We start from the raw sequence: 27,792 nt of genomic DNA, 5'->3' as shown, positions 1-27,792 counted from the left end.
ACATGAAAAAGCAAATGAATAGAATTTATACGATAATCTAGAAACCTTAATCATCAAAGACAAAGCTAAAGAATCAGACTGAGCGACAGGTGGAAGGAGAGACAATTCAAAAATAGTGGAAATGGGGAATTATGGATTGCAGGATCGCTGGCGTTCTGCTAGCTGAATGTGCACAGCGTGTACAGGTTGAGGGAAGCTGTAACATCCAAGCTGAAATTCATTCCATATGATGCATCGAAGTAGCAACGAATCTCCAGTCACCTACAGAACAAAACAGGAGTGATACCGGACCTGCGAAAGTTAGATGCAAGCTCCTAAACAACCGAACCTGCACCATAACCCTTTCCCCACCAGAACTCCATGGCCAGGGAGCACTCCCTTCTCCATATGCATACGCCCCTCCCCCTGCTCTGACACCAATCCAGCGGCATTCAACACTGCCATGCTCTCAAGTCAGAAATTCATGGCTTGTTTGGGAGGCACCTGCTCTGTTGCCCAGCCACTGACATAGGGGGTTCACGGACTTGCAGTGCCCTTCACCCTCACTGACCACCTGCACCGGTGCCTTGTGGGCCAACCCCACAAGACATGCCCTCATTAGGACAAAATGGGCAGGGTGTCCACCTGGAGCCTATTTTTACCTGTGGCAGCCAAGTGGGAGCTGCAGATTTGTAACATTCAACACTGCATCACTTCCTCAGATGGGGCCTCATCCACCCACACCAGAGGCCTGAAGGCCACAAGTACCATCTATTGCATCTAGCTGCCCACATTAGGGGCCTGAGAATTAGTGGGGACCCACAATCCCTCCAGCCAATGCACTGAGCACACAAAGACCGGCTCTACTACCTGCCCCCACTATGCACTCTAACAGACAGGGGCACCACTCCTATCTGTGCACCCTAGTGCAGTGGACAATCCCTGCGCCTTCCCCCATAGTGCCCCCCACTACCACCAGAGACCTGTGCCTGCTCTGAACACCTGCAGGCAGCCCTACCCACCCAGAACTGTAGCTGAGTCTCTGCACCACACACTTAATGACAACCCGGGCACCTGTGAACTGATCAACTGGTAAGCAGCAAAGCAGACACAAAATGCCCAACCCAACAACTAGGGAGACTATCCCCTGCACCCATGGCAAGGTGATCAACAGGACAGATTCATCACTTCACCAAAAACTTTCTGTACATCTTCAGCACACCCACAAGAATAGTGAACAGATTCCCAGGCTCACACACCTAGTAGCTGCTCTGATCATGACAAGTGAGACCTTAAATGATGCCGATGACAAGGGTAGCACACAAACCTAGCTTACTTGGTTGTATCAAAACTAAACAAAACAAAACAATAATTCAGGATGCAGTAAACAAAAATACAGTAAATAAATATAATAACATTGATGTCTTGGAGACAACAGTCAATATCAAATTACATAAAGAAATAGGACAAGGTGGTTCCAGCAAGCGACCGAAATAAAGAATCAGAAAACCTTCTGGAGGTAGATAAGGCAATGGAACTACCTGATAAAGAATTCAAAAGACTAATATATAGAGCTCTCCAGGACATCAAGGAGACCAGAGAAAACATAGACCAGCCCAAGGAACACACAGACAAAGAAATAGAAGAACTCAGTAAAGCAATAGAAAAAAAAGACAGAATAAACAGGCTGCTAAAAACCATAAAAAAAACAGCAACTGGAAATCCAGAAGATTAACAATAAAATTTCAGAATTAGACAACTCTCTGGAAGGTCATACGAGCAGAATTGAAACAATGGAATTCATAATTAGTGAGATGGAAGATAAATTCCTTGGCACCAATTTGTGTAAGGAAAAATCAGAAAAAAGAATGAAGAGAAATGGAGAAAGCCTAAGAGTAGTGTGGGATACTATCAAGAGGAGAAATCTACAAGTGATGGGAGTATCAGAATGGGGGGATAATGAAAAACACAGAGAGAATTGTTGAAGACTTGCTGGCAGAAAACTTCCCTAATATCATGAAAGACGAGAAAATATCTATCTGAGAAGTTTAATGAACCAGATAGATCCAAAAGGAAAGGCACCAACACATACCATAATCAAACTCATCAAAATCAAAGACAATGAAAATCCTGAGAGCAGCTAGGGATAAACAAAAAGTCAACTACAAAGGAGAACTAATAAGACTAAGCTCAGATTACTCAGCAGAAACCGTGCAGGCAAGAAGGCATTAGAATGACATATATAAAGCCTTGAAGGAAAAAATTGCCAGCCAAGTTTATATATTCTGCTAAGCTGCCTCTCAAACATTAAGGTGAAATTAGGTCATTTCCAGATAAACAGAAATTACGGGAATTTGTAAAATGCAGACGAAAATTACAAGAAATAGTAAAGGGAGTCCTCCAGTTAAAGAACCAACAACATCAGACAACAATCCAAGACGAGGACACAGGACAGATCAATCAGATAACAACCCAGATGAAGAAGTCACAAAAATAAAACAAAGCTAAAGTACTGAAAATAGGGAACCAGAGACATCAATGTGTAAACAATGACAACATCAAAACAAAGATGAGGGAATAAATGGTGTAGTCATAGAACTTTTACATGAAAAGGAAGTCAAGACGATGTCCAGAAATAAAAACCTGGTTAAAACGTAGAAAAATAAAGGTAAATTCAAGGTAACCACAAAGGAAGTTAACAAACCTACCTATCAAAATAAAAAAGAAGGAAAACATAAAGACTCAGCAAATACAAAATAAAAAATAATAAAACAGATGAAAAGAAAATACATAAATAAAATTAAGTGGAATGAAGAAATTGTCAATACCACACATACACACACACAAATACAACCAAATGACAGCAGTAAACTCATATCTATCTATAATTACACTGAATGTAAATGGCCTAAATGTACCACTAGAGAGAGAGAATGGCAGAATGGATTAAAAAAACACTATCTATATGCTGTGTAAAAGAGTCACGCCTTAGATACAAAGATATAAGCAAACTAAACTTAAAGGATGGAAAAAAATATATACCAAGCAAAAATAACCAAAAGAAAAAAAAGAGGAGTGGCAATATTAAAATAGCAAAAAATCCACCATAAAGGATAAGGAAGGGCACTATGTAATAATTAAAGGGTCAATACACCAGAAGGACATAACTACAATGAATATATATGTACCCAGTAACAGGGCTCCAAGATACATAAAATGACCTCTGACAGCATTGAAAAGAGAAATGAACAGTTCTACAATAATACTAGGAGACTTCGACACACCACTTTTGGTGAAGGATAGAACATCTAGAAAGAAACTCGATAAAGATGCAGAAGATCCAAATGCCACAGCCGAACAACTCGACCTCATAGACATAGAACACTTTGCCTAAGCGCAGCAAAGTATATATTATTTTCCAATGTACATGGAACATTCTCCAGAGTAGACCACATATTAGGCCACAAAGGAAGGCTTAACAAAATTCAAAACATCAAAATAATATGAAGTATCTTCTATAATCATAATGTCATTAAGTAGAAATCAATCACAGAAACAAGGAAAAAAAATCAAATAATTGAAACTGAACAACACCTTGCTTAAAAACTACTGGGTAACAGAAAAAATCAAGGATGGAATAAAAAAATTCGTAGAATCAAATGAGAATGAAAACGCATCTTACCAAAACCTTTGGGACACAGCAAAAGCAGTACTTACCAGCGAATTTATAGCAATAAACGCACACATCAAAAAAGAAGAAAAGGCCCAAATCAAAACATTAACTCTACAATTTGAACAAATAGAAAGAGACCGGCAAAAGAGCCCTCAGGTACCAGAAGAAAGAAATAATACAGACTAGAACAGAAGTAAATTAACCCACTGCAGTAAATTAGAGAATTAAAAAATAATAATAATAATGAAAGAATCAACAAGGCCAAAAGTTGGTTCTTTGAAAAGGTCAACAAATAGACAAACTGTTGGCCAAACTGACAAAAGAAAACCAGGAGAGGAAGCAAGTAACCGAAATAAGAAATGAACAACAACAAAACCCAAACCCACTGCCATTGAGTTGATGGCATAGCGACCCCATAGGGTTTCTAAGGCTGTAAATCTCTACAGAAGTAGACTGCCACATCTTTCTTCTGTAAAATGAGAAAAGAGACGAGTGATATCACAACAGATCCAAGTGAAATAAAAGGGTCACAACAGAACACCATGAAAAATTGTACTTCATCAAATTTGAAAACTACAGCAAATGGACAAATTTCTAGAAACACACTCCCTACCTAAATTAACACAGAGTTAGAAAAACTAAATAGACCCATAACAAAAGAGACTAAAGAGGTAAAACAAACAAAAAACCTCCCAATAACAACAAAAAAAGACGTGGCCCAGATGGCTTCACTGGAGAATTCTACCAAACTCTTAGAGAAGAGCTAATTTTTTAACACCAATACTACTCAAGCTATTTCAGAGCATAGAAAAGGAAGGAACTCCTGAGCTCATTCTATGAAGCCAGCATAATTCTGATACCAAAGCCAAGCAAAGACACCACAAAAAATAAAAACTACAGACCAATAACCCCCATGAATACAGGTGCAGTAATTCTCAACAAAATTCTAGCCAATAGATTTCAATAGCATATCAAAAAAAATAATACATCACGAACAAGTAGAATTCATATCAGGTATGCAGGAATTGTTCAACATTAGAAAAATCAATCAATGTAATCCACTGCATAAATATAACAAAAGAACCATATGATCTTATCAATTGATGCAGAAAAAGCTATTTTATAAAGTCCGACACCTACTCCTGATAAAAACTCTCAGTAAAATAGGAATAGATGGGAAATTCCTCACCATAATAAAGGGCATTTATACAAAGCCAGCAGCCAATATCATTCTGAATGAAGAGAAACTGAAAGCATTTTCCTTGAGAATGGGAACCATACAAGGATGCCTTTTATCACCGTTCTAATTCAACATTGTAACGGAAGTACTAGCTGAAGCAATAAGACAAGAAAAAAAAAGCGAAGGGCATCCAAACTGGCAAGGAACAGGTAAGATTACCCCTATTCGCAGACGGAATGATCTTATACATTGAAAACCCGAAAGATAACACAAGAAAGCTACTGAAACTAATAGAAGATTTCAACAAATTAGCAGGATACAAGATTAACATACAAAAATCAGTTGGATTCCTCTACGTCAAAAAAAAAAAAAAAAAAAAGAACCTTGAAAAGGAAATCACCAAATCAATACCATTTACAATAGCCCCCCAAGAAGATAAAGTACTTAGGAATAAATGTAACCAGGGATATAAAAGACCTATACAAAGAAAACAAAATACTATTGCAAGAAATCAAAGAGGCCTTGTGAGAATGTCAATACTACCCAAAGTGATCTGCAGATACAATGCAATCCGGATCCAAATTCCAACAGCGTTCTTTTTTTTTTTTTACTTTTTATTGTGCTTTGAGTTAAAGTTTACAAATCAAGTAAGTCTCTCATACAAAAATTTATAAACACCTTGCTATCTACTCCTAGTTGCTCTCCCCCTAATGAGACAGCACACTGCTTCTCTCCACTCTCTATTTTTGTGTCCATTCGCCCAGCTTCTGACCCCCTCTGCCTTCTCATCTCCCCTTCAGACAGGAGCTGCCCACATAGTCTCATGTGTCTACTTGATCCAAGAAGCTTATTCTTCACCACTATCATTTTCTATCCCATAGTCCAGTCCATCCCCTGTCTGAAGAGTTGGCTTTGGGAATGGTTCCTGTCTTGGGCTAAGAGAAGGTCTGGGGGCCATGACCTCCGGGGTCCTTCTAGTCTCAGTCAGACCACTAAGTCTGGTCTTTTTAAGAGAATTTGGAGTCTGCATCCCACTGCTCTCCTGCTCCCTCAGGGGTTCTCTGTTGTGTTTCCTGTCAGGGCAGTCATCGGTTGTAGCCAAGCACCATCTAGTTCTTCTGGTCTCAGGCTGATGTAGTCTCTGGTTTACGTGGCCCTTTCTGTCTCTTGGGCTCATAATTACCTTGTTTCTTTGGTGTTCTTCATTCCCCTTTGCTCCAGGTGGGTTGAGATCATTTGATGCATCTTAGATGGCTGCTTGCTAGTGTTTAAGACCCCAGACGCCACTCTCCACAGTGGGATGCAGAATGTTTTAATTTTATTATGCCAATTTCCTTAAGATGTCCCCTGAAACCATGGTCCCCAAACCCCTGCTCTTGCTACGCTGGCCTTCGAAGCATTCAGTTTATTCAGGAAACTTCTTTGCTTTTGGTTTAGTCCAGTTGTGCTGTCCTCTCCTGTATTGTGTGTTGTCTTTCCCTTCACCAAAATAGTTCTTATCTAGTATCTAATTGGTGAAAACCCCTCTCTCTCCTTCTCCCCCCCCACTCTCGTAACCATCAAAGAATATTTTCTTCTCTATTTAAACTATCTTGAGTTCTTATAAGAGTGGTCACATACAATATTTGTCCTTTTGCAACTGACTAATTTCACTCAGCATAATGCCTTCCAGATTCCTCCATGTTATGAAATGTTTCAAGGTTTCATCATTGGTCTTTACTGATACATAATATTCCATTGTATGAATACACCATAATTTATTTATCCATTCACCCATTGATGGGTATCTTCGTTGCTTCCATCTTTTTGCTATTGTAAACAGTGCTGCAACAAACATGGGTGTGCATATATCTGTTTGTGTAAAGGCTCTTATTTCTCTAGGATATATTCCAAGGAGTGGGATTGTGGGATCATATAGTAGTTCTATTTCTAGTTTTTTAAGGAAGTGCAAAACTGATTTCCAAAGCGGTTGTACTACTTTACGTTCCCACCAGCTGTGTGTGAGTGTTCCAGTCTGTCCACAACCTCTCCAACATTGATTATTTTGTGGTTTTGGGGTTAATGCCAGCCTTGTTGGAGTTAGATGGAATATTTTTGTAGTTTTGATATACATTTCTCTAATGGCTAATGATGGTGAGCATTTCCTCATGTATCTGTTAGCTACTTGAATGTCTTCTTTAGTGAAGTGCCTGTTCCTATCCTTTGCCCATTTTGAATTGAGTTATTTGTCTTTTTGTAGTTGAGATTTGCAGTATCATGTAGATTTTAGAGGTGAGACGCTGATCGGAAATGTCATAGCTAAAAACTTTTTCCCAGTCTGTAGGTAATCTTTTTACTCTTTTGGTGAAGTATTTGGATGAGCATAGGTGTTTGATTTTTAGGAGCTCCCAGTTGTCCAGTTCCTCTTCCCAACAGAATTCTTTAACGAGATGGAGAAACAAATCACTAGCTTTGTATGGAAAGGGAAGAGGCCCCAAATAAGTAAAGCATTCATGAAGAAGAAGAACAAAGTGGGAGGCCTCACACTATCTGATTTTAGAACCTATTATACAGCCACAGTAGTCAAAGTAGCTTGGTGGTACTGGTACAACAAATACCTAGACCAGTGGGACAAAATTGGAACCCAGATGTAACTCCATCCATCTACAAGCAGCTGATATTTGACAAAGGGTCGAAATCCATTAAGTGAGAAAAAGACAGTCCTTTTAGAAATGGTGCAGGCATAATTGGATGTCCATCTGTAAAAAAACGAAACGAGATCCTTGCCTCATGCCATACATAAAAACTAACTCAAAATGGATGAAAGACTTAAATATAAAATCTAAAAAGATAAAGATCATGGGAGAAAAAATAGAAAGCACACTAGGGGCTCTAATATAAGGCATAAAAAGGATACGAACCGTAACTAGCAATGCTCAAATACCAGAAGATAAACTAGATAACTGGGACCTCCTAAAAATTAAACACAAGCTCATCAAAGACTTCACCAAAAGAGTAAAAAGAACCTACAGACTGTGAAAAAATTTTTGGCTACAACATATCTGAAAAGAGTCTAATCTCTAAAATCTACAAGATACTGCAACACCTCAATAACAAAAAGACAAATAATCCAATTAAAAAATGGGCAAATGACATGAATAAACACTTCACCAAAGAAGACACCCTGGCAGCTAAAGACACATGAAGATCATTAGCCACTGTCGTTGTTGTCGTTAGGTGCGGGGGAGGGGGTGGGTTGGTTCCGACTCACAGCGTCCCAATGTACAACAGAATGAAACACTGCCCGGTCCTATGCCATTCCTTCAATTGTTTTTATGCTTGATTCCATTGTTGCAGCCACTGTTTCAATCCATCTCATGAAGGGTCTTCCTCTTTTTCAAGGACCTTCTACTTTACCAAGCATGATGTACCTCTGCAGGGACTGGTCCTTCCTGATAACACGTCCAAAGTACCTAAGAAAAAGTCTCGCTATCCTTGCTTCTAAGGAGCATTCTGGTGGTACTTCTTCCAAAACAATTGTTTATTTGTTCTTCTGGCAGTCCATGGTATTTGCCAACACCATAATTCAAAGGCATCAATTCTTCAGACTTCCTTATTCATTGTCCAGGTTTCACATGTACATGAAGCAATTGAAAACAGCATGCCTTGGATCAGGCATACCTTAGTCCTTAAAGTGATATCTTTGCTTTTTAACACTTTTAAGAGGTCTTTTGCAGCAGGTTGATTTCAACAATGGAATACTATGCAATGATAAAGAACAACGATGAATCCGAGAAGCATCTCACAACATGGATGAATCTGGAGGGCATTATGCTAAGTGAAATAAGTCAATCACAAAAGGACAAATATTGTATGAGACCACTATCAGAACTCTAGGAAAGGTTTATACACAGAGAAAAGAATTCCTTGATGGTTATGAGGGTAGTTTATGGAGGGGGAGGAGAAACCACTAACTAAATCATAGACAAATGTCAACTTTGGTGAAGGGAAGGACAAGACACAATATAGGGGAGGTCAGTACAACCAGACTAAAGTATAGGCATAAAAGTTTCCTAGACACATCCAAAAGCTTTGAGGGACTGAGTAGGTAGGGCTGGAGCCTGGGAATCATAGTCTTGGGGGACATCAAGGTCAATTGGCATAACGGTTCAAAAAGAAAATGTTCTACATCCCAGTTTGGTGAGTAGCAAGCATCTGGGGGTTTTATAAAAAAGCTTTCGAGTGGACGTCTAAGATATATCTGTTGGTAACATCCCATCCAGAGCAAAGGACAATAAAGAAGGATAAGGATAAGAATGAGAATAAAAAAATATGACACAAGAAAAACATTAGTCCAAAGGATGGAAGGACCACATGAACCACAGACTCCAGCAGTCTGAGACCAGAAGAACTAGATGGTGCCCAGCTACCACCAACGACCACTTTGACAGGGATTGCAACACACAGTCCTGACAAAGCAGGAGAAAAATCTAGAATAGAATTCAAATTCACGAAAAAAGACCATACTTACTGTCATGATTGAATTGTGTCCCCTAAAAATATCTGCGAACTTGGCTAGGTCATGATTCCCTTGTATGACTGTATAATTATCTGTCATTTTATCATCTGATGTGATTTTCCTATGTGTTGTAAATTCTATCACTATGATGTAATAAAATGGATTATCAGCAGTTATACTGATGAGATCTACAAGATTAGATAGTGTCTCAAGCCAATCTCTTTTGAGATACAAAAGAGAAGTGAGCAGAAAGACAGGGGGACTTCATACCACCAAGAAAGCAGTGCTGGGAGCAGAGAGCAGCCTTTGGACCTGAGGTTCCTGCACTGAGATGCTCCCAGATCAAAGGAAGACTGATGACAAGTACCTTCCTCCAGAGCCAATAGAGAGAGAAAGCTTTTCCCTGGAGCTGGCACCCTGAATTCGGATGTCGTGCATTGAATTATGCTAACCAAAAAGGTCAGCAGTTTAAATCTACCAGGCGTTCCTTGGAAACTATATGGGACAGTTCTACTCTGACCTATACTGTTGCTATGAGTCGGAATTGACTCAACAGCAACGGGTTCAGTTTTTTTTTCTTTTAATTTTATGTTGAAAGGATTAGGGTGGGATTATAACACTACCCTTACTCAGGTCACCTCCCTGATCAAGTGTAAAGGGAGTTTTCCTGAGGTGTGTCCATCACCACCTGTCATCTCTAAAGAGATAAAAGGAAAGGGAAGCAAGGAGACAGTTGGGGACCTCATACCACCAAGAAAGCAGCACCAGGAGCAGAGCACGTCCTTTGGACCTGGGGTCTCTCTGCCTGAGAAGCTCCTCAACCAGGGGAAGATTGAGGACAAGGACCTACCTTCAGAGCCAAGACAGAGAAATTCTTCCCCTGGAGCTGACGCCCTGAATTTGGACTTTTGGGCTACTTTACTGTGAGGAAATAAATTTCTCTTTGTTAAAGCCATCCACTTGTGGTATCGCTGTTACAGCAGCACTAGATGACTAAGACACTTACTCTCTGACAGAGGTTGGAAGAGCCCCCAAAACTATGGCTCCTGGACACTCTGCTAACTCAGAACTGAAACCATTTCCGAAGCCCACTTTTCAGACAAAGATTAGACAGGCCTATACAACACAAAATAACACACCTGAGGAACATGCATCTTAGTTCAATCAGATATAGCAGACCAAATGAGCAACTCCTGTCCAAAAGCAGGAAGGGACAGCAACAGGACAAAAGGGCATAGGGAACCCAGGGTGGATAGGGGAGCTTGCTGTTACATTATGGGGATTGCAACCGATGTCACAAAACAATGTGCGTATAAATTTTTGAATGATGAATTACCTTGGGCTGTAAGTTTTCACCTAAAGCACAATAAAAAAAAAAAAAAAGAAAAGAAACTATGGAAAACAAAATCCTAATCCTTATAGTTTTTATGCTACGTAAATGCTATCTCAGCTTTACCCACCAACCAGTACGGCCAAAGATGAAGAAATAGAAGATTTTTATCAGCTGCTGCAGTCTGAAATTGATCGAACATGCAATCAAGATGCATTGATAATTACTGGCGATTGGAACGCGAAAGTTGGAAACAAATAAGAAGGATCAGTAGTTGGAAAATATGGCCTTGGTGTTAGAAACAATGCCAGATATTGAATGATAGAATTTTGCAAGACCAACGACTTCTTCATTGCAAATACCTTCTTTCACCAACATAAACAGCGACTATACACATGGACCTTGCCAGATGGAACACACAGAAATCAAATTGACTATATCTGTGGAAAGAGACGATGGAAAAGCTCAATATCATCAGTCAGAACAAGGCCAGGGGCCGACTGTGGAACAGACCACCAATTGCTCATATGCAAGCTCAAGCTGAAACTGAAGAAAATCAGAGCAAGTCCACGAGAGCCAAAAATATGACCTTGAGTACATCCCACCTGAATTTAGAGACCATCTCAAGAATAGATTTGACGCATGGAACACTAGTGACCGAAGACCAGACGAGTTGTGGAATGACATCAAGGACATCATCGATGAAGAAAGCAAGAGGTCACTGAAAACACAGGAAAGAAAGAAAAGACCAAGATGGATGTCAGAGGAGACTCTGAAACTTGCTCTTGAGCGTCAAGTAGCTAAAGCAAAAGGAGGAATTGACGAAGTAAAAGAACTGAACAGAAGGTTTCAAAGGGTGTCTCGAGGAGACAAAGTAAGTTATTATAATGACATGTGCAAAGAGCTGGAGATGGAAAACCAAAAGGGAAGTACACGCTTGATGTTTTTCAAGCTGAAAGAACTGAAGAAAAAATTCAAGCCTCGAGTTGCAATAGTGAAGGACTCCATGCGGAAAATATTAAATGACGCAGGAAGCATCGCAAGAAGATAGAAGGAATACAGAGTCATTATACCAAAAAGGATTAGTGGATGTTCAACCATTTCAAGAGGTAGCATATGATCAGGAACTGATGGTACTGAAGGAAGCAGCCCAAGCTGCTCTGAAGGCATTGGCAAAAAAGAAGGCTCCAGGAATTGATGGAATATCAACTGAGATGTTTCAACAAACAGATGCGGCTCTGGAGGTGCTCACTCATCTATGCCAAGAAATATGGAAGACAGCTTCCTGGCCAACTGACTGGAAGAGATCCATATTTATGCCTATTCCCAAGAAAGGTGATCTAACTGATTGTGGAAATCATAGAACGATATCATTAATATCACACACAAGCAAAATTTTGCTGAAGATCATTCAAAAACGGCTGCAGCAGTAAATCGACAGAGAACTGCCAGAAATTCAGGCTGGTTTCAGAAGAGGATGTGGAACCAGGGATATCATTGCTGATGTCAGGTGGATCCTGGCTGAAAGCAGAGAATACCAGAGGGATGTTTACCTATGCTTGATTGACTATGCAAAGGCATTCGGCTGTGTGGGTCATAATAAATTATGGACAACATTGCGAAGAACGGGAGTTCCAGGACAGTTAATTGTGCTCAAGAGGAACCTTTACATAGATCAAGAGGCAGTTGTTCGGACAGAACAAGGGGATACTGATGGGTTTAAAGTCAGGAAAGGTGTGGGTCAGGGTTGTATTCTTTCACCATACCTATTTAATCTGTATGCTGAGCAAATAATCCAAGAAGCTGGACTATATGAAGAAGAATGGGGCATCAGGATTGGAGGAAGACTCATTAACAACCTGCATTATGCAGATGACACAACCTTCCTTGCTGAAAGTGAAGAGGACTTGAAGCACTTACTAATGAAGATCAAAGACCACAGCCTTCAGTGTGGATTGCACCTCAACATAAAGAAAACAAAAATCCTCACAACTGGACCAATAAGCAACATCACAATAAACGGAGTAAAGATTGAAGTTGTCGAGGATTTCATTTTACTTGGATCCACAATCAACAGGCATGGAAGCAGCAGTCAAGAAATCAAAAGACGCATTGCATTGGGTAAATTTGCTGCAAATGACCTCTTCAAAGTGTTGAAGAGCAAAGATGTCACCCTGAAGACTAAGGTGCACCTGACCCAAGCCATGGTATTTTCAATCACATCATATGCATGTGAAAGCTGGACAATGAATAAGGAAGACCCAAGAAGAGTTGACGCCTTTGAATTGTGGTGTTGGCGAAGAATATTGAACATACTATGGACCGCCAAAAGAACGAACAAATCTGTCTTGGAAGAAATGCAATCGGAATGCTCCCCAGAGAAGAGTATGGAGAGACTACATCTTACATACTTTGGACATGTTGTCAGGAGGGATCAGTCCCTGGAGAAGGATATCATGCTTGGCAGAGTACAAGGTCAGCGGAAAAGAGGGAGAGCCTCAATGAGGTGGATTGACACAGTGGCTGTAGCAATGAGCTCAAGCATTAACAACGATTGTAAGGATGGCGCAGGACCAGGCAGTGTTTCGTTCTGTTGTGCATAGGGTCGCTATGAGTCGGAGCCAACTTGACAGCACCTGAGAACAACAACAGCAAATGCTATTTCATTATTTAACTATATTTTCTAGTTAATGATGGCTGCACTATTGATCTTTGTGTTTCTGGTCTGAATTGAACGTGTTGAACTTTCCTAATAATTTGTTCATTCTTTAAAATTTCCTTTCTATTGTATCGTGTACACCCTTTTGAGCCTTGATTTTCTTCTGTCTCATAGTGACGTCCAGAAGCTTCGCTACTATCTTAAACAATTGCAACAAAGAAGCACATCTTATCTTTGTCCTAATCTGAAAGGTAATGCATCTAATTTCTCCATAAATATCATTGCCATAGGTTTTTTAGCTTATAATCTTTGTCATGTGGTGAAATTTATTACTTTATGCATTTGTTGAGGTGGATCAAGTCGAAATTGTTGAATTTTCCTTCTTTAGTGTACTGACATGTTAATTACATTATGGATTTTTCTGATTTAGAACCATCATTCCATCTCTAGGCTAAAATTTATTTGAGCAAAGTGAATCTCATCATGGATGAAATGAGCCCCTGTTTCTCTTGTACTTTATCCTTAGCTGCATCTGGAAATAAGGAGGCACTAGCCTCATAAAATGATCTAAAAAGCTTTTGTTCCTTTCTGTTTTCTAGATCAATATGTATAAAGGTAGGAATAATCTATTCCTTGGAAATGTGCTAGGACTCACTCACCTGTAATATTATCAGGACAGAGACCTTTTGGGGAGGCTACTTTTTGTGTGTGTGGTGCAAATGGTTAACAAAGCTCACTGCTAACCAAAAGGCTGGTGGTTCAAGTCCACCCAAAGGTGTCTCAGAAGAAAGGCCTCGTGATCTACTTTCGACAAATCAGCTATTGAAAACTCTATAAAGCCCAGCTCTACTGTGACACATGTGGAATCACCCTGAGTTGAACAGACTCAACAGCAACATTGAGGACAAGGACCTTCCTCCAGAGCCAACAGAGAGAGAAAGCCCTCTCCTGGAGCCAACGCCCTGAATTTGGACTTGTAATCCACTAGACTGTGAGAAAATAAATTTCTCTTTGTTAAAGCCATCCACTTGTGGTATTTCTGTTACGGTAGCACTAGATAACCAGGACACAATACTTAAGTGGAGTCCTAAACCTACTACATTCGTCCTACTGCAGGTGACCATCTTTCTATCATGGAAAAGGACACAGGGGAGAACCTAACTTCAGGTCTTCTTTAAAGCTTCAGTCCTAAGTTTCCTTTGAACCTCTGTGCTTCTCAATGACTAGGTACTGAGAAACTCCTCCAATTCTTGCCTGTCTTTATGATCTTACCAAACCTAGCACCTAGTAAGGGGGCCAAGCAGATAGAAAGTACTTGATAAACATTGAAATTTTGAAGAATGGTTTTGAGACTACACTGTACTTGCTGGTCTCCATGCCCTGGTCTCTTCTGGGAATGCTCCCTGTACTGTATCCTTCCTGAGGAATCCCGGAGACCAATAAACACCTGTGTATGTTTGGGTTAGATGTGTCTGATGCCTTCTTTCTGCTATTCTAGGGCCTATTCCAGCTCTCCTTATGCCATCAATTCCCTAACAGTATATATTTTGGACCTGTAATGTGGGAATTTCTGAATCTCCTAGGAGCTAGGGCCTAGAGAATGTTCACTGTGCCCTGGGTACTCTCTGGTTGATAGCACATGGAAGGAAGAGAGAATAAGAATGGCTGGGGAAGGCTGTGGTTGGATGTGGTTTGGAACACTCAGTGCGTGGAGGCTCTGGGTGAGGGATTTGTCTGCTCTGGGTCTGGGGAATTAATATTGATCTAGATTTTGAGAACTTCCTGTAAACCCTTGACCTCTCTCCTTTTTCGAATGGCTCATTTCCAATTGTATTAATTTCCCACTGAATAAATTTCTCAAGTGGTGGCTCTGAAGCCTGAAAGGGTAATGGGAGAGATAAACAGTCCACATTTATTTAAACTACCCTGGTCACCTCACTATGGGACAGCTGAAATTACTACACAAAAGGAAGCAACAGTGTTTTCATTTCCAGACTTAAAGAAAACGATGCTACTGAGGGATAATGGTGTCTCAACTGAGCAAGGGCCATGTATCTCTATAAATTCTCTCAGGTTGAGTAATAGCAGGAGCATGGATTTTGGAGTCAGATCTAAATTTTATTTGTGGCTGTGCCATGTGATAGCCATGTCACGTCAGCAAGGCCCCATTTCCATGTCTTTGAAAAGAAAATAAAACTGTATCCTCTTCCCTGGGTTATAAAAGTTAAATGAAGCATAGTGCATTAAGCACTTAGGTGATTACATCAGACATGGTTGATTCTCCATGTCCTTGGCTTCTCTTCCTGGACTCCCTCTATAACTCCTTCAATCCCATCCTTTCTGGAGACCCCAGTTTCCTTACTTCTGTGTCAATGACACCCACCTCTGTATCTCTCGACTTGACCTCTTTTTGAAATGGGTGAAGATGGTGCACACATGCCAGGCATGACTGAGGGGGTGGGGGGAAGCTGTATGAGAGGAACCAACCAGCTCACGAGAACTGAACAGGGGCAGGTGCTGAGAGGCAAACAAGATGCAGGAGCAGCTTGTAAGAAACCAACTTGGTGTGTCAGAGAGCTGCTGAGCACTCAGTACCTGCATTAGAAAGTAAATATGTTCTCTATCTTGAACTTAAAGGCAATTTAAGATTAAAGACAAAATCCATAATAATTTGATTTTAAATGTAGGCTTCTGTTTGGAAAAAGTGCTACATGTATTGCTTTGGGTCTTTTTAACATTGAGGATGCATTTCCCACTGCATGAATTACTAGGGCAGTAGGTCTGGGGACCTCTGATGGATACAGACTTAGAGCAGAAGTCTGTATCCTCTGTAACTTGATGCACTAAAAACGTTAAGCCACATTTGGTCAAGGACTATTTATTGTGGTCTTTTTTTTTTTTTTTTCAAAGAGAGGGATTAACGTTTATTACATTATATTCTTAAATTCTGATATTAATTTATTACTAGTAAAATGGTATAACATACTCATAAAGAATTATATGTTGAATCAGTGCTATGTGAACATGGGTTCTATAACCCCAGAATTCAGAGTCTGCTCATCCTTGAATAACTAAGGATGATGTTCTCAGACCTACTAGAAGGGAAGTACACCATGCGAATGTGGGGAAGCACAATGAAATACAACAAATTCAGAGGAGGTCCACTTTCAACTGGCCATTGTCTCAAATAATTAAGACATCCTCATTTTCACATTTTTCTTTTTACTTAAGTGTAAACAACAGTAACTTCTTCATTAACACCTACTCTTTATCGAAACCCTCAAGCAAAAACAATGGCAAAATCGACAGGGTACATACTCTTACAAGAAAACAGAGAATAACATTGGATTTTGATTATTTATGGCGTTAAGGACCGGTGAACATGGCTGAAGGCCCCATGAAAGAGGCTGTGCATAGAATCAGAGAGCAGGGCTACAGAAACTGGTTGAGATAAATTACATTTCATTAACATTCTCTTGGGAAGCTGAGGGTCTGTCCCAGAATCAGCCTTCTGGGGCTAAAGAAACAGACAGATACTTGTTCTGAGGCACACATAGTCTTTCAGGTCAGATCACGAACCCTGTGGGGGTAAAAGAGAAAGTTATTCCAGTTTGCTGACCCCTCTTTGTTTATGTCCCAGGAAAGAAAAATTACGGTGAGAGTCTGAGTCAGCCTGATTGGAAAACAAACAATTTTTCTGGGCTTCCTTCACCAATGGAGCAAAGTGTTTCTTGCTTCCTACCCTCACCCAAGAAGGGCTGAGTATGAAAGAGAAGTTCAGGCCCTGAGATTTCTCCCCAAAATGTCCTAAATACAGTGTATCCAGTCAGTGTTGCAATGCAATGAAAGGAGTTAATATCTGTTTGCAACCCACCCCCTGAAGAAAAACGAAGCAGAAATACTACCTGTTTTATCGAAGTCCTTGTTGAACTAGAAAGAAAGAAAGAAAGAGGATGTTTTCAGTCATTAAAAACACCTTAGATAATTAGATAAGCCGTCCCATCCTGTCCCCCATCGCCCTGATCCTAAATGACCCCCTTGCAAAAGCCAGAGTATTGGAGACCTCCTGCTTCTGGCTGAGATAAGATCCCAGCCTCGGGATTCCCCTCTCCCTAAACACCAGCTTAGTTCCTCAACCATCTGATTTCTGTGGTCTCCAGAATTCTCTGGAGTTGCTTTTGTGGCTCAGTCCCTTAGCATGGAAGATGGACGGATGAGTGAGACAGAGGCAGTTAAGTCTCAGTCATCTCCTGACGGTCCCTTACCTTTCTTGCTTCTCTTATGCATGAAGACACCCACTCCAAGGATGATGAATCCCAGCACAAAGCCCCCGACTCCCGTCAGCATTTTGTTTTTGGCAGAATGAGACTGCGCCTCTGGGAAGAACACACCCCTGGTCAGTCTCAGCTCCATCTGAGTACCCACTCAGGTCCTGTCTGAGATATTCGAGTCTGATGTAGAATGCTGTCGTGAGGACAGTGAGAGGGCTACACTTTGGAGAAGGACTAAGTTTGGACCACTAAAAGATCCCTAAGCTCTAGAGCTTAGGGTGGTGACTTCATCAAGGGAACAAACACTGATTTCTGGTAGCTGCCTCTCAAAATAACTCAGAATAAGCTAAAAGGCTGATGGAAGAGGACCATTCTCACGTGTGAGGGTCATGCAGGAAGGGGTCTGAGGTGCCTATATTTTCTGACAAGAGGGGAGAACTGTGAATCCTCAGGATCCCCCAGGTCAGGGACATGCAAGTCTCCACTTCCTCCAGCTCGGAACCACAGCCAGGGTTTGTACAGGAGAAAGATGCGGTAGGCATGACTCAGTACAGAGAGACAAGAGACATCATGAGGGGACCCCAAAGCCAGAGCATCCCCTGCTCTGTAGAACGTGGGACCCAGAAGAGCCATAGGGGAGTCACTCACTCCACTCCACGGTGACAGGACTGTCCAGACTGGGGTGTTCCACGTGGCAGGTGTAGACGTCGCCCTGCTGGGGGGTCATTTCCAGCATCACCAGGATCTGGAAAGTCCAGTCTCCATTACGGATCAGGTCAGTGGACACAATCCCAGCTGTTTCCTCCTGTCCATTCCGGAACCACCGGATTTCAATGCTGCCTGGATAGAAATCTGTCACGTGGCAGACAAGCAGGTTGTGGTGCTGCAGGGGCCCCTTCTTGGAGGGGGAGATGTTCACTTTAGGTTGGACTATAATCACGGAACAAAAACAAACAAACAAAAAGGCAATGGCACTTGAGGTTATTATTTCTTAGACATTTTCATTATGGAATTTAATTCTAGATATTTACAATATAATTGACATAATTCCAAAAAAATCCTTTGGTGTCAACTCGATTCTGTCTCATAGCAATCCTACAGGAAAGAGTAGAACTGCTCCCATAGGGTTCCGAAGGAGGGCCTGTTGGATTTGAACTGCCAACCTTTTTGTTAGTATTTAAACTCTTAACCACTATACCACCGGGGTTTCCGTAATTAGCCTAGTGAATAAGGGTAGTACTGAAAAGATAGAGGTAGTCCTTCAAATAGAATATGCATGACTTTGAATTACATAACAAAGACTGAGAAGAACCAAACCCAAAACCAAACCCACTGCCCTCAAGTTGATTCCAACGCATAGTGACCCTATAGGACAGAGTAGAACTGCCCCACAGAGTTCCCAAGGAGCACCTGGCAGATTTGAACTGCTGACCTCTTGGTTAGCAGCGGTAGCACTTAACCACTACACCACCAGGGTTTCTCTGAGAAGAAAAGGAGACAGATAAAGCCAGCACTCTGTGGCAGACTTAGCAGAAATTTTAACCATAAGCCAATAACTAATAGTTTTGGACAAAGAATGTTTAACCACCTGTGAAACTACCTGTCTTTTCTGAAAAAGATGAAAATAATTTGTTGAAGTTAAGATATGTTTGGATAATGATATTCTTTTGGTCTGTCAATTTAATAGCTTTATTTTAAAGGGAAATAAAAAGGAAATGAAGTAAGTCTGACATGACTTACTCTTTAAACAACCTATATATTTTCTATTACCATACCCCCGCCAAAAAAATAAAAAACCCACAAATTCTCTATATGTATAGTAATATCCCCTAATCCAATATTCTGAGCCCCTGGATCTCTGATTAGCAGGAATTCCAGCGCTTCACCAATTTCCTTCTCTGCAGTTATGTCTTCTTCAGTTCCTCAAGGGTTCTCACAAAGTCAAGTATACTTGTACCTATAACTCTCTCTCCTTGATGTCCTCTCTTCTCCTTATACAGCTCGGCTGTTCTTAGACCAATGTCCATACTGGTGTCTGCTTCCTGTGATCTCCTAACACCCAATGCAGTTACTTGTTTGGGGCCTCTGCCATCTCTAGGGACAGGAAAGTTCCATCCACCCCTAGAGAAACCCCATTCACAGAGATTTTCCCCATTAGAGCTTCTCTGTCCTTAATAAATTAGTTTTTTTCCTCTCTATCTCCCAGAGAACACAAATATCCTGAGGTGGGGCTGCGTCAGGTAATAGCATAGACTTGAACTAGTCACACACCCATTGCTTCCACTGATATTTTGCCCTGTACCTAGATTTGTCAAAACTGCCAGCCTTCTTCACTCAAAGTTATTTTCTTTTCCACCCTAGTGGTATAGTGGTTAAGAGCTACAGCTGCCAACCAAAAGATCGGCAGTTCGAATGCACCAGGTGCTCCTTAGCAACTCTATGGCACAGTTCTACTCTCTCCCATAGGGTCACTATCAGTCAGAATTGAATCGTCAGCAATAGGTTTCGTGTTTTGTGTGTGTGTGTGTGTGTGTTTCACCCTACTTCAATTGCCTTTATGAATTCACAGTCCACCAGACAGTTCAATGCTATCTGAATCCCAATTGTGGATCAGGTTTAAGTTTGCTCCCACGGGACTCGTGGCTCCATGCAAGTTAGGGGCTATTCCTGGGCGTCTCTTTTAAGGTCCCAGAACATTCCACCATAGGTACTTTGCCATGAGTACACAATCGACCTCTTGGGAGCGCTGAAGCTATCTAGAAGCCAAACGGTCTCAACTCTGACCCAGCTCAAAATACCTTCCACAAAAGCAAAAGATGCCTATTTACTCTAAGACCCCCTTGTCTAATACCCACAAACCATCTGCTCAATTACTTCCAGAACTTAATTGGGCATCCACATTAGAATTGCCACCAATCCCATCCCCTTTTCCTCATCCACCTCTCCATGTTCCTCCTCATTCTAATTCATGCCCTTATGACTATTTACAACAATAACACTTTCTGACCTGATATCCCTAACTTGTCTTTCCTCTCCCCAACTCATTTCCCATTGTTCTGAAAACTCAGCCCTGACCTTGTCATTTTCCTAGATAAAAAAAATCTTCAGTGCCTGGCAACACTTACATGGCCACATGGGAATAACTAATGAGATAATTCAAATTACACGTTTCCAGACCTCACCATCCCCTGAATCTGAATCTACAGACAGTAGGTTTGAGGAATCTGTGCTTAAAGAAGATCTCCAGGAGATTCTGGTGAGCAGAGCTAGGCTGGGGACCCACTGGCCTAGAAGATAAATCCAAACTCTGTAGGCTGGCAACCAGGGCTCTCTGCAATCTGGCAGCTGGTTATCATTGAAGACAATGGTGCCAGGTAGAATTTTTGTGTCCCTACAAATTATTGGTAAGGCCCTCAATCAAAACCAAAACCAAACCCAGTGCCATCGAGTCGATCCTGACTCATAGCCACCCTATAGGACAGAGTAGAACTACCCCATAGAGTTTCTAAGGAGCGCCTGGCGGATCTGAACTGCCAACCCTTTGCTTAGCAGCCATAGCACTTAACCACTACACCACCAGGGTTTCCCAAGGCCCTCAACAATTTTTGCCAATCCTATTGTTTTGGGTACTTCTCTCAGCTAAGTACCTCAGCAACTTCCCTAAACACATGTCACTCTCCTAATTCCTAATCAATTTGTCCCCCATCTCAGTCTTAGCAGATGACCTTGCCTTCCACTTTTCCAAGAAAAAAGTAGTCAGAAGGTGTAACCTCACACAGCTCCTACCTGCTCCCACCCTTCATCTTTTTCCTTTTCTCTGTGAGAAGGGTCCTTGTTTTTGTTCGGTTTCCCCAGGTTGGTGCACCCAGACTCCCCCTCTACAAGCTAACAGGAAGAAGTTAATATTCTTCTCTCCCGTCCTTGAAAGGTCTTTTTGACCCTGCAGGCACCTTCACACTCAGGTTTCCTGAAAGAACAGTACAATTCAGCTCCAAAGCTATTCTGTGCCAGTGCTGGGGAATCAAACAGGAATAAAATGTTATCTCAGCCTCTGAGAAGCTTATGCTCCACCCTCATCCTCATCCCCCCTAACTTCTCACCTCTCACTCACTTCTCAGCCCACTGTGGCCCAGCTCCTGCTCTCACTGCTGCAGTCAACCTGCCCTCCCCAAGGTCTCCCCAATTCCCAAACCCACATTGCAAGTTGTATTTACACGATCTTCCTAAGTTTTCTACCACTGTCTACTGTGCCATCTTGGTTAACTCTCTACCTCAGCTTCTGTGGTTGCTCTCTGTGTGGACTCTCCTAACACTCCTTCTTTACTTTTTGCTCTCCTTCACAGGCTTTTCTCTCCTAGCCAACATCACAAATGTCAACGTTCCTGGGATTCAATCCTTTGTTCTCTTTTCTTCTCACTGAATCTCCTCTTCCTACATAATCCTATCTGAAAATCTTCTCTCACCCAAACGCTTTTCACCAGTCCCAGACCCTTTACTATAACTCCGTTACACAGTCCACCTGGGTGTCCCTCAAGCATCTCAAACCCCGCAGACCCCAAAGGGAACGCACTGTCTCCCCCCACAAGCGTTTCTACATGGCCTGTTCTGCTTGGCAGTACCCGCACCATCTCCCACATCGCAAACCTGGACCACAGCCCTGTCTCCCCGCCCCAGCCTCCAACCAGCTGGTCCTGCCCTCTCTCCGCTGGACAAGTACTACGCCTCCGGGCTGGTTCTCCTCCCTCATCATCCCCAGCCCCAAATCCTCCTTCCTGCTTCACCTAGGACACCAAGCTTGTCCCGCTCGGCCCGCCGTCTCTCCGCTGACCCCGCGGCCCCCGTGAGCCAGGCCCGCGGACGGAGACCCGCCCGCCGCCGCCCTTCCGCGGCCGCCGCCTCACTCACCTCGGCGCTTCAGGGTGAAGCCCTCGTCCAGCTCGTAGTTGTATCTGCACAGCGTGTCCACCGCGGCCCGCGCATCATCCAGGACGTCCTTCTGGCTGTTCCAGTACTCGGCGTCCGGCCGCCCCAGCGGGGTCAGCGCCACGAACTCCCCCACGTCGCTGTCGAAGCGCACGATCTCCTCCAGGTTGTAGATGTCTCTGTACACGTAGCGCTGCGTCCCGTTAAACGCGTAGCAGTCGTCCCGTGTCTGATACAGGTAATTCTCTGCGGGGAGAGGGCGGCGCTGAGGCGGCGGCGCTCCAAGCCCGCCCCCGGGCCCGAGGCTCTCGGCCTGAGGAGAGCGGCCGCCCCCGGGCGGAGTCTTCTCGCCTCGCCGCCCCGCGCGCCTCGCGCCGCCCTCCCGCCGGCCTCAGACCCGAGGCCGCCCTGGGCCGGCGGCCTGAGAGCGCTGACCCTGCGCGCCACGGTCTCCCCGTCCGGCTGCCTCCGGGCCCAGTAGCCGTGTTTGTAGCCGTGGTGTTCCCCTCCTCTCTCTCTCTTACCTTTATTAACTGTACAAGTCCAAGGTGCTGACTGTCCTCCCCGAATCTCCCTGCCTCATGGTTGGATTTTAAAATCTTTTTTTCCCCCACTAATAGTGAGTTATGTGATGTTAGACAGGTGAGATCCTTTCTGGCCTCTGTCTTCTCACCCATAAAATGAGAGAATTTAATGAACATAAGGTGAGTGTATGATGAGAGCTGATTGATCAGGTGACGTTTAGAGAGGTGTGGACATACTGAGGAGAAAGCAGGCAATTCTGCTAGCAGCTGGAGGAGGAGAGGAAGATGAGGGCTTCTGAGGGAGGTGATAGGTCATCTGGGGTCACAGCAGAACCTCACCAGAGGGAGCAGTGGGAGAGGTTCTCAGGCAGAGGATCGGCAGGCAGGGCAGGAGGAGCTGGGGAAAACGGAGACTGGTGAGGTCTCTCTCCCTCAGCTTCTTCCCTGCCATTGTCATCCTGGTGGCAATCTTGGTTCAAATGTCACCTCCTCCACGAAGCCTTCCCTCATTTCTCTCTCTGTTCCACAGTTAGGTGCTCTCTCTTATGTACCGCTGTTACGTCTTGTATACACCTCAATTTTCCACTTGTGTTGTAAATACAGATATAAATTTTTTAAAGTTTGGCATAAGACTTCCTAGCCTGAATGTTAATGTATCTTTTCACTTTTCAAATGTGGCTGTAGGGAGAATGTGGAATGCACATTAACCAGTGAAAATCATCACAATGCCCAGAGACCTTGGGGGTAACTTCATCGTTCCTAGAGGTATCGGCGATGTCATTTTTAATAAAAAGAAATGTGCAGCCTTTACCACATGCTGGTCATCTTAAGGAGTCTTGCCAGCATTGTTTCAGCAGGTGCAAGTCTGCACAGAAGTAACAATGATCAAGAGCATTTGTATTTGCCTTTGTCTTAGTCTCTTTGGCCCTGGTCTGTTCTTGGACACATTAGGAAAATTAAGGTGCTGTGATTCTTGTCTGTTTCATCTTCTTCGAGTTAACTTAAGGCAAATACCTACTGTCGATTTTTCTATACCCAGGATTTATTACAGTGTTCAGTAAGTATTTGTGTATCAGTGACTAAATGAACAAACAAAATGAACTATGTGCCTGGAACATAAGAGGAAACTCTAAAATGTGTTTTTAACTAGAAAGCTCTGTTACTTCATTAAATAATATCACACATTTAAATACCAGATCCAATTTATCATACAACTTCTGAGACCACATTGGTGGGGCTGCAAATATGTTTTTAAACAGGATGTTCACCTGCTTTTACCATATCAGGGGAGTACTAAATTAGGGAAAGTGGGAAAGATTGAAGCCAAACATGAGGAGCCCAAACCCCCAGATGAAGCTCTGCAGCCAACTTTAGTCTTAAGTATTGGGGAGCCTTCCTGAGGATATTATTAGGCGTGGAGTTTCCAGGGGAAAGAAGAGGTGGTTGTAGAGTGACCTGGCTGCTACCACTGTCATCATAGTGATGGCTGGAATAAATGTGCCCCAACCCGAAGCTGCACAACTGGTGTGACTAGCCTCGGGGACCACCATAAAAGCCTGTAGTCTATACGGTCAGTGCTAAGGCGAGATTCCAATTCTTGGCTCAGACAGCCCGCCCTGCCTCCTCTCCTGGCGCCCTGTACCTTAGCCCCTTGAGTCCCCAACCCCCTCAGACTAAGAGCCTTTCTGTCTCTGCCAATCTGCTCCTTCCCACCCAACTGTCCCAGCTCTGAGTGTGTTTCCTGTAGTTTTAATAGGTTATTCCTTATTTTCCTTCCTCATTTATCAATCAGGAAACATTACTGTCAGTCTAGAAAAGTAAGTTTGAAACTTTTTTTATAAAAGAAACATTCATTTTAGTTTTCAGATGCAATTTTACCTGCAAAGTAGACATAAATGATGAGTGCGTTCTTTGGGCAATTTCAAGTTTTCATTTTTTACATTTGTATAAAGAGCCCTGGTGGCACAGTGGTTAAATGCTGAGCTGCTAACCAAAAGGTCAGTGGCTGGAACCCACCAGCCACTCCACAGGAGAAAGATGTGGCAGTCTGTTTCCACGAAGATTACAGCCTTGGGAACGCTATGGGGCAGTTTTGCTCTGTCCGATAGGGTCGCAATGGGCTGGAATCGATCCTACTGCAATGGGTTTTTTTTTGGAGGGGTATGTGTGTATAAGAAACTTACACTGTTTGTGGAACCCTTGAAGCAACTCTTGAGTTGCCCAGAGCACAGTTTGAAAGGACTGATCTAAGCAAAATCATCTCTCATTCACAGGGTATATTTTTAAAAATAATTATAGGAGAATATAATGGAGGCAGTATGATGTGAGAAAGAGAACACATCACAGGTATGGTTTCAAGTCCCAGCTCTACCACTTATTACTGTGTGATCAGAGACAGCAAGTGACAACCTCTCTAAGTCTCCGTTTCTGAAATGTAAAATAGCAATACTACTGTTTACTGCTCTGAGAATTAGATAAGTTAACTCAGGTAAAGCATGTAACATTGTATCTGACACTGCTCCATATACATTAATCCCTTCCCCTTTTCAATGTATGATCTGTTTTAATATGTGCAAAATTCTAAAGACACACTTAGGATGGAGGGACCAGTTCAGCCCACAGGCTGCTAGAAAATCGCCCCCCGGAGTTGCCATCTGGACCAGATCTTAGTGGTTGAAAAGCTTTTGTTGACTATCTGCTGGCTAGATCTTCCCACCTCTCCTTTTCCCCATGATTTTACTTGGGGGATAAAAATGACAAAAAGAGTAAGAATATAAAGATTCAAATCTACGATGAGCTTCTTCAACTGACCAGCTGGTGTGACAGGGAGGACTTGGGACTGTGGTTCTAAGACCCTGGGATAGTGAGTTTGGTGGTGAGAGAACCTCAGTCATAACAGCTCATTTTTAAAGTCTGCCAGAGCTAAAAAGATGTTGCCTCCCTAAGTTTGGTTTTTTTGAGCCCCCATCTGCTACATCATCACTTCATACTCAATAGGGGTCCTCTCAACCAAGCTTTTCTCTCCTGGTCCCTTTAAGCTAAAGGCTGTCCTCTCATGCTTTTCTTCTTCTGCCCGTTTGAGGCTGGGAGTTGGAACAGTGTGAAGGGAATTGTAGAAATTTCCCTGCCTACGCTATCTACATTCCCCTGTGACTCCAGCTCCTCCTGTAGGTTTTTACTGAGCATTTGTTCTGGTACCTACCCTCAATCCCTTTCACATACCTACACATTCTTGTCTCATTCTTCCTACAGATCTTAGTCCACCCTTTGCCTCTCCACTACTTCCCTCTCCCACCATCACAGGCACCACTCTGCTCTCTGTTCATTCCACCTATGGCATGACCATGACTCCCACCACTGCTCATTATTCTGCAGACCAGCCCTTCCTATGAGATCCAGGCGCTGCATCCCCTCATCTCCTGTTGAACATTATTCTCTATCATGTAACCACATCTTCAGGTTCCTCCTTTCCCAGCCTCATCCCTCTCTAATTTCCAGGATTCTGAAGGCACAGACTGCACAGCTGAGCTGTTCTGCTAGTTAGTTCCCAGCACCCCTCTGTGACTAACATCTGCTAGATTCCCTCCCATTTCAGCAAATACATCCAACCCAAAAGAGAGGGGCCTTGGAGCTTGAAGGCTGTATTCAGGAGAGTCAAATGAAGACAGTGTGTCTTAGGGAGGGGTGCAGAGGGTTCTAAAGGAGGATCTATGAAAGAAAAAGTAGGAGTTAGTGAGAAACCAAGATGATCCACTTGCTAGCCCTACTTCTCATAGTGTTGGGTGTAAATGAGGACTTAGAAAGTTAAGAAGCACCCTGAGAGATACAGAGTCCTGGCAGTTGTAATATTCAACTAGCCACAGTGAGGTAGTAGGAGGAAGAAGTCTCTCCCTTGCTACTCCTTCCTTGGCCCTCTGGTGGCCTACCCTCAATCCCTTTCATATATGTACAGAATCTCATTTCATTCTTCCTACAAATCTCAACCAGCCCTGAGAATATGCTGATCAAGTCCTGGGAAGTTTGAGAGAATGATCTTCAACTAGAATGTGGCCAGGGGCTGGAACCACAGCCTATCTCTCCACCTTCCTCCCCCTCTTGCCATCACTGTCCAAGGGGTGCAGGTTCCTGCTCTGTCCTAGAGAATGAAGGCCCTCTCCCTGAGCACTGAATTGGCAAGGGTTGGCCTGACAGCCTGGACATTTCAGCCAGTGGCTCTCTGTATGAGTCCCCTCAAGGTTGTGATGCAGAAGAGAGGATGCCTGAGAGGCTGACCTCCTTCTGGAAATCATGTCCCTCCAAATCCCAGAACTTTAGTCTCTATTTCCCACAACAGACAGCCATACTGACCCTTTGGCAGCATCTCCTCATCCCTGCTCACTGTGCCTGTGTTCCGGGGAGACCTCTCATAGGCCCACAGGAGAGTATCAAGGGGTGAGCCTGATTCCCTTGCTAGGAACCAAAGACCCTGCGCTATGGCAGGCGCCCCCGTAGCCTGTCTCAGAGTCTGTGCCCTTACAGGGAAAGGCCCCTGGGAGTTGAGTCAGGCTCTTCAGGAATTGCAGCTCTGCACTTACCTGGAGTGACTCTGCCCTGGACCACGGGATTGCTCAGCACCATAAGTAACACTGTCAGAGCCGCTATCCAGGGGGCCTCAGGAGGCAGCAGGACCATCATGGAGCTGGAAAAGGGTGGGGATGTGGAGAGTGTTGCCGCCAGGGAAAGACTCACTAAATGGAGCCCCTTTGTGAAATATCA

At 43.0% G+C, this 27,792-nt stretch overlaps 1 protein-coding gene across 4 annotated transcripts; it reads right to left on the bottom strand.

The window, feature by feature from the left end:
• Positions 1-27,792, bottom strand: LOC111748125 (HLA class II histocompatibility antigen, DP beta 1 chain-like). 4 transcript variants are annotated; one of them, XM_064284372.1, is made up of 6 exons: positions 27,612-27,786; positions 22,496-22,759; positions 18,239-18,520; positions 17,585-17,695; positions 17,225-17,249; positions 32-261 (listed from the first exon to the last, which is right to left on the bottom strand). In XM_064284372.1, exons 1-5 carry the CDS (start codon positions 27,709-27,711, stop codon positions 17,230-17,232), a joined length of 777 nt encoding a protein of 258 aa, XP_064140442.1. In that variant the 5' UTR covers positions 27,712-27,786; the 3' UTR covers positions 32-261; positions 17,225-17,229. The 4 variants fall into 4 exon arrangements, with proteins under 4 accessions (XP_064140457.1, XP_064140442.1, XP_064140462.1 ...); XM_064284392.1 differs by lacking the exon at positions 32-261 and adding an exon at positions 16,197-16,899 and having other exon boundaries at positions 27,612-27,783; XM_064284387.1 differs by lacking the exon at positions 17,585-17,695 and having other exon boundaries at positions 1-261; positions 27,612-27,792.

This window comes from Loxodonta africana, chromosome 1 (genome assembly GCF_030014295.1).
Source record: "Loxodonta africana isolate mLoxAfr1 chromosome 1, mLoxAfr1.hap2, whole genome shotgun sequence".
In the NCBI taxonomy this organism is placed as follows: domain Eukaryota; kingdom Metazoa; phylum Chordata; class Mammalia; order Proboscidea; family Elephantidae; genus Loxodonta; species Loxodonta africana.
Note: the sequence above shows the minus strand (reverse complement) of the source record. Positions and strands in the feature narration are given on the sequence as shown.